Source organism: Camellia sinensis, chromosome 2 (genome assembly GCF_055761805.1).
Source record: "Camellia sinensis isolate YWXY chromosome 2, ASM5576180v1, whole genome shotgun sequence".
Lineage (NCBI taxonomy): Eukaryota > Viridiplantae > Streptophyta > Magnoliopsida > Ericales > Theaceae > Camellia > Camellia sinensis.
The window spans coordinates 200,592,301-200,600,098 of record NC_138962.1 but is presented as its reverse complement, the minus strand read 5'-3'; the positions used below and the strand labels follow the sequence as shown (position 1 = coordinate 200,600,098).

The 7,798-nt window shown below is 34.9% G+C and overlaps 1 protein-coding gene across 1 annotated transcript; it reads left to right on the top strand.

The window, feature by feature from the left end:
* Positions 1-278: 278 nt before the first annotated feature.
* Positions 279-3,285, top strand: HAM2 (GRAS family transcription factor). Its single transcript, XM_028224904.2, has one exon. It carries the CDS (start codon positions 752-754, stop codon positions 2,921-2,923), a length of 2,172 nt encoding a protein of 723 aa, XP_028080705.2. The 5' UTR covers positions 279-751; the 3' UTR covers positions 2,924-3,285.
* The last annotated feature ends 4,513 nt before the right edge of the window (positions 3,286-7,798 follow it).

Below are 7,798 nucleotides of genomic sequence, written 5' to 3'. Positions count from 1 at the left end.
TTTTTTTTTATTTTTAAAAATCTATTCTAATTATGCTATTTATAAAATTAATTATATTTTTTTATTCAAATCTGAATGTGACCAATATAATTTATTTAAAATAATTTTATAAATATTTTATTTACAGTGTTCACACGCGCTAAATGTGAGAGTGGGCAAAGATGGATTGACAACACCCATCCAAGTAACAGTGAAGATAACTACATCAACAGACAAGCCACACAAAAATTAATAAAAAAATAATTAATAAATAAATAAACAAAAGATAGAGAGAGAGAGAGAGAGAGAGAGAGAGAGAGAGGACGGGAAGAGGAGAGAGAAGATGGGGGGGCACTTTACTACTTTTTTATGTTGCACGCATCCATGGCAGAAAACAGAACAGAAGACAAGAGTATTACTACTACAAGCACAAGAGGAGGAGGAGAAGAGAAGAACAAGAGAACCACAACCAAACCACTTCCAAGAAGAAGAAGAAGAAGAAGAAGAAGAAGAAATATTTTATATACTAGCAAAGAAAGAGATACATATATATACACACATGTATATGTATATGTATATGCAGAAGAAGAGAAAGAGAAATTTCATGTGGGTGGTGGTGAAGTGGGTTTCTTGAATTTCTTGCATTCAACAAGTGTTTTTGGGTCATAATAAACTATTTCTCTTTTGTCTGTTTTTGTTTTCTGTGTTTTCAAAACTAGGGGTAAAGAGAGAGAGATTGAAAGTATTGTGTGGATCTCTGTTTCATGAAGGGATGCCCTTACCCTTTGATTTTCAGGGGAAGGGGTTATTAGATTCTTCTTCTTCTTCATATTCTTGTTCTTCATTGCCTCCATTTTCAAATCCATTGTTGAAATACAAAGAAAGTTGCTTTCTTGGTAGTGAGCCTACCTCTGTCCTGGATACCATCGGAAGCCCAAGCCCTCCTACTTCAACCTCAACCCTGTCTTCTTCTTTGGGCGGCGGCGGTGGTGGCGGCGGTGTGGCGGCGGTTTCAGGAAACTCATCTCACAAATGGCCTCCAAACTCGAATGTTGGAGTTGAATCAGCCTCACTGGAGATAACCACCACCGCCGGCGCCGCCGTGACGGCGGAGAAATGTGGGCTTGGGATGGAGGATTGGGAGAGCTTGTTGTCCGAGTCTGCGGCGGCGTCACCGAGTCAAGAGCAATCTGTTATCCGGTGGATCATGGGTGATGTGGATGACCCTTCAATGGGTCTAAACAAGTTGTTGCAGAGCGGCGGCGGCGGTGCTCAGCCGCCGGAGTTTGAATTCCATGGCGGTTTTGGGGTTGTAGATCAAGGTTTTGGGTTAGACATGGTTTCAAGTGTTGGGAATTTTATGGGCTCTATTAACCCCTCTTTACCCACGTCAGGGTTTTCTCAGGAAAAACTCTCTCTCCCCCCAAACACACCAATTCTCACAAATTACAAGCTTCCAAACCCTCAAAACCCTAATCTTTTCTCCCCCAGTCTCTTCAACCCACCACAGCAATGTCAACAACAGCAGCCACCACTTGAATGCTCAGATGTGAAGCCTCAGATTTTCAATCCACCATTGCTAATCAATCACCACCAAGCTCACCATACCCAAAACCCATCTTTTTTCTTGCCATTTCCACACACCCACCAAGAGCACCACCTCATGCCGCCGCAGAAAAGGCACAACCCTGGTGGCGGCGGCCTTGAACAGATCTCAAAGGGTCCGTTTTCGGATTCAATGCTTCATCAACAACCTCAAGGACTCTCTCACCAGCTTCAATTGCTTCCAAATTATCTTCAACAGAGACCAACAATGTCAATGAAGCCGAAATTCGAAGCAGCCGATGAAATGGGTCAACAACAACAGGGCATAATCGACCAGCTATTCAAGGCCGCAGAGCTGGTTCAGACCGGTAATTCGGTTCTCGCGCAATCGATATTGGCGCGGCTCAATCACCAGCTCTCTGCAATTGGTAAGCCTTTTCACAGAGCTGCTTTTCTCTGTAAAGAGGCTCTGCAATTGCTCATCACCAATCCCTCGGCGGCCAATTCGCCATTTAATCTAATCTTTAAGATTGCTGCTTACAAATCTTTCTCAGAAATCTCACCACTTTTGCAATTTGCAAATTTTACTTGTAACCAAGCACTCCTTGAAGCTTTAGATGGGTTTGATCGAATTCATATCGTAGATTTCGATATTGGTTATGGTGGGCAATGGGCTTCTCTGATGCAAGAGCTTGCCTTGAGAAGCACCGGAGCTCCATCGTTGAAAATCACTGCATTTGCATCTCCCTCAACCCATGACCAGCTCGAGCTCGGGCTCACTAGAGAGAATTTGAATCACTTTGCTAGTGAAATTAACATGGCGTTTGAATTCGATATTTTAAGCCTTGATTCATTGCACTCTGCTTCTTCATGGTCTCTGCCAATTCATGTCTCTGAAAATGAAGCAATTGCAGTGAATCTCCCAATAGGTTCATTTTCTAATTACCAATTGTCCCTCCCTTTGATTGTTCGCTTTGTGAAGCAATTATCCCCCAAAATTGTTGTCTCTGTGGATAGAGGATGTGATCGAACCGACCTCCCATTCCCAAACCATGTAATTCATGCCCTGCAATCATACTCAAACCTGCTTGAATCTCTTGATGCTGTGAATGTGAACCTAGATGCCTTGCAAAAGATTGAGAGGTTCTTGCTCCAACCGGGTATTGAAAAAATTGTAATGGGTCGATACCGTTCCCCTGAGAAGACACTGCATTGGAGGACCCTTTTTTTGTCATCTGGGTTCTCCCCATTAACGTTCAGTAACTTCACGGAATCACAGGCTGAGTGTGTGGTGAAGAGGACTCCGGTTAGGGGATTCCATGTCGAGAAGAGGCAGTCTTCTCTCCTTCTGTGCTGGCAGCAAAAGGAGCTCATCTCAGCGTCAGCATGGAGGTGCTGAGGAGTGGAGGTGTCTTGGATCACGAAATTCATCCCTGTGGTCGAGTAGTTGCCTCATAAGTTATGACTTACTGCTTTAGTATCTGATATTTTTGAATCTTCTTGCCTGTGATTTCACTCTGCTAATTGTCATTGTGGTTTTAGGCAGATTGTTTAGGAAAAAAATAAAAAAAATAAAAAAAGAAAAAAAAGAAAAGAAAAAGAACCAGACATTTTATTATCTGGATGATTTAGTATAGTTCTCTTTCTTTCATCTGTTATATTCAATGTGGCTATTACTATTATGGTGTTTTAATGCTGTTGTGGAAGGAACAAGGCAAGACCGGTAATGGAAGAAAAAAATTGAAGAATTTAACCCTTTAATTGATACCTCTTTGTTGTGTGCTTTGGATGGATATATTTCTTGACTACTGTTATATACTATGATTCTGTAGTTTTGATAATTAGATGTTTCGACAGTAGTTTTCACTGAGTTTGTTATCTTCAGATAGTGAAATTTCACGGTCATTGACTAAACGTTGCATGAACTTCTGTTCACTTGTGTTGTTGCATATTGCTTCTATATTTTTTCGCTTGGATGTATTGGTTCGATATTTCACTTTATAGAAGTTGTGGATATCACGGGATTGAGTTCTAGTCTGAAATGAACTAGTGATTTAATGATTTGGAGTGGAGTTTTATGCATGACCAATGTTTTCATCTGTTGTTGAACAATACGTTGATTATTCACCGGTTATAGCAAAAACTGAGCTATGCCCAAATTGTTTCTGAAATCTTTAGAGTTATTGAATTTAGGCATCCCACTTTCTCTTTCCTTCTAAAAATGCGCGGCTTTACCGGATTTGTAACGCCTTTTATTGTTTCTGAATTTTTCACAATATTGGTATCTTTACCTTTTCAAGATTGTTTCTGTTAATTTTCATTTTTTTACTATGGTGTTCACGAAGCTGAATATTTCATGAATCTCAAATTTATTAGTTATAGTTTGGGGATACTATTCCAGAAGGAAGCATCTCTATATTGCAGGTCTTGCCGTTATTATAAGGTTTTAAACATCAACCGTTACATTTCGTATCAGCCATAACATATACAAATATATTAGTTGATACTGTATCAGCCATAACATATACAAATATATTAGTTGATACTATCCAATATTGATAGATATATGATTGTATGGCTAATATTAACGAGTGTCTTGATACCGTTATTTAAAATCACCAAGTCAAATTCATATTTCATATTTCATAGTTTTTCATTGCCTAGATTTGTTAGATCTCTTTGATGTTGAATTTAGTGCTACTCTACGCTATTTGTGCTTTTGCACTGAAAATTGTTATTAACATTTGCAAATTACATGTGTAACCATGTTATTATCATAGTTTGGTGGTTGTTTTGTTAATAGAAAAATGCTAAAAATAACTCTAAAGCTTGTTGTGTTAGTATTAAAGAAGTATGTAAAAAGAGTATTAAAAAGTGCGAAAGTATTTTGAAGGGTAAATTGCGTACACATCTCTTGAGATTTAATGAAATTATAGATTTTCTCTTGAAGTTTTAAAAATTACATCATCCATTGCAATTAACGCCGTTAATGGATATCGTAAATTGACTAAAATGTCCTTTTGACAAATAAGGACAAATTACTTACATTTCTGTGAGATTTAGGGTTGGTTTGGCAAGGGTTCATTGGGCTTTTTTGGCTCAATGAGCCATAAAAGACAGAATAGGCTCATGAGCTACAACAGACAAAACATTCTATCCAACCCTATAATCATTACACTATTCTCTCACAAAAAAATCAAAAAAGCCAAAAAGCCAAAAGCCCTTCCCAAACCAAGCTTTTGAGTCCAAGTTCATATAGTCAAAAAGCCAAAAAGTCAACCCACTTCTCAAACGGAGGCTTAGTTAAATTACAGATTCTCCCTTGAAGTTTAGCTAAATTACAAATTATCTCTTGAAGTTTAGCTAAATTATCATTTTTAAATAAGTTATGAAGGCCAAGCTGCTTATGGGAGGATGGATACCTGCACCAGCCTTGAAATTGAATTGAGGGGAGGGGTGTATAAAGGTCTGACAATCATTCTTAAAAAAGGCTTCAACAATGTGGTTGTGGAAACCGATGCTCAGGAAGTAGTCAAGCTGCTTAAAGAAGGCCCTCGAGGCAAATATCCTTATAGAGATCTGGTGGAAGATGCGAGGATCATATTATAGAGATCTAGTGGAAGATGCGAGGATCATATTCAATGGCTGCCAATGCACTGTCCACATGTCTATTGTGAAGGAAACTTATGCGCAGGTGCTCTAGCCAAATTGAGAGCTGCACAATCTGAAGACATCTTAGTTGTTAATGACCTCCAGTTGAGATTCAAGAGCTGTTAGTGGCTGATATGCTGGGGATGGATAGAGAGAGGGCTTACTCTTATGCCTTTGTTTTATTTTCGCTGTATCGAGAAAAAAAAGGAGTTATGAAATGCAAAATTAAAATAGAAAAACACTTATCACACTATAAAAAAGTAAGGTTTTAGAGACTAAAATTTAGGGACAAAATTATTTTTAGAAGACCAAATATTTTTGTTGCGAAAAGTGCACCGTTTGGGAAGAAGTCGGTTGGGCTTTTTTGGCTATTTTAGCCACAAAAAACAAAATAGGCTATTTTAGCCATAACAAACAAAACATCACATCCAACCCATAATCATTACACTCTTCTCTCACAAAAAAAATCAAAAAAGCCAAAAAGCCAAAAAGTCCTTCCCAAACCAAGCTTTTTAGCCCAGGCTAAAATAGCCAAAAAAGCCAAAAAGCCAAAAAGCCAACCCACTTCCCAAACGGAGGCTTAGTAACGAAAATTGAACATTAGTGATTAATTATTATCTTTTTGGTATCAAATTTTTTGTCTTAAAAAATAAATCATTTTGAGACTAAATTATTTTGTCCTTAAAAGTCTATTTATTATTGACATTTTCAAAATTTTATCTTTGAAAGCCTTATTTTTGACTTCTTAAGGTGACCTTTTAGCGATTATCCCCACGACGATAGAAATTAGTCTTTAAATGTCTTTTGTAACAAAATTTTCACTTTTAGAGAGAAAAAAAATTGATCTCTAAAAATTTATATATTGTAGTGTCAGATGGTGAAAATATTATAAAATTAACAAATAATTGAATAAGTTAAAAATATAAGAAATGACTTGTAAAAAAATTCTTAAAATATGTTTGGTTTGTTTTTTAGAAATTTATTTTTTAATTTTTTTAAAAAAATTAAAAATTAATTTGGTTAAAAAATAAAAAATAAGAAATTATTATTATTTTTATATAATTTTATCTTTTGAGTAGTTAGAAATAATTTTTACAAATTAAATATATTTTTTCATATTTATTTCTATTAAATTAGTTTTTTTTTATTCTGATTTTTTTTTTTTCTAAACAACAAATCAAATATGATTCTAAAAACTTTTTTTTTTTTTTCCATCTAACGTAATTCTTTTGTAAATTTTGTTGACTTATCAAAGGAATTTCAGCAGGGGCAATAACAGTACGGGTTAAATTGTTATGCGAATATAAATCTCAGGGACGGGATGTATCTTTTGAAACCTCAAAAAGAAATTTATAATTTGATTAAACTTCAAGGGAGGTGTAGGTAATTTTTCCTATGTTGAAATATGTAAAATGATGTATTGAAATTATAAACATTTTGATATTTTGTGCGCCGCATTAGTAAGATATTTGCTAGAATGTTGAAAAACTTAGGGCTTGTTTTGTTGTGTTTCTATTTTCTATTTTAATTTTCAGGAAACATAAAAAAAATAATAATAAAATAAAAACTTGTTTGACTAACTGTTTTTAAAATTATTTTTCAGATTTTTTTTTCTTCTAAATATAACCCATTTTAAAGACATGAAAAAATTATTTTCTAATTTTGGAATAGAATATTTTCGCATAAAAAATAAAAATGTTATGAAAAACAAAGCGTGTTGTTCATAGTTTTGTTTCAAAAACATGAAAGAAAAAAAAAAAATGTACAACCAAATGCATTTGCCATGAGATGGCAGTCTTAGCATGTGAAAGTGTACAAAGCACAAAACAGACATATATTTAACTAAACCACATATCAAACTTCATCTTTATGTACTTTGCATTGCTGTTGTGTCGATTTGTTTCAACCATTGCAGATTGCTGATATAATGTCATGTCCCTGTTCAAATAGTTACATATTTGTCATATTTGATTCATTCTCTTTCAAGAAATATGGTGTACTCAAATAAGATGGTTATTAAGATCAATAATTGTAAGGGAAATTCACAAATAATAACTCTAACCATAAATATGACATTTTTCTTTTCTTTTAGTATGGTTACTATAGAGATCAATAATTGCAAGGAAATAGAATAATTGACATATAATAATTCGAACCATACACCTATATTCTGCTAGGGAAAGGCAAAGATGGACTTAGAGGGGTGATCACTCTTATGATTTCAAAATAGAAAATTTATCTATAAATTCTATATGGAGAAATGTTAATCTATTTAGTTATAAGAGTTTTTTTATAAACCAATTATACCTTTTCGTTTTGCGAATTTGTACTTATTTGATTTGGTGTTATTTGAGTTTAAGTGAATGTCATTTTCTGATTATTTTTTTAATTTTCTAATAAGTTTTTGTGATGTGAATGGAAAGGTGAGGCGTGTTTGGGGAGGGGGGGGGATTGGTGGTTAAGGTGTTGGTTGTCGAGTATAAAAATTTATATTTTTATTAGTGTGGTTTTTTTTATGTTACATTGAAGTATTACATTAGAGTGTTACATTTGAAAAAAGTACACTAAAAAGTTTTTATGTGTTACAATGAGTGTTACATTTAGAAAAAATATATTAAAGAGT

Bases quoted from the DNA above. Each gene is read 5' to 3' on its own strand.
- HAM2 (XM_028224904.2), top strand. From the start codon at position 752: ATGCCCTTACCCTTTGATTTTCAGGGGAAGGGGTTATTAGATTCTTCT.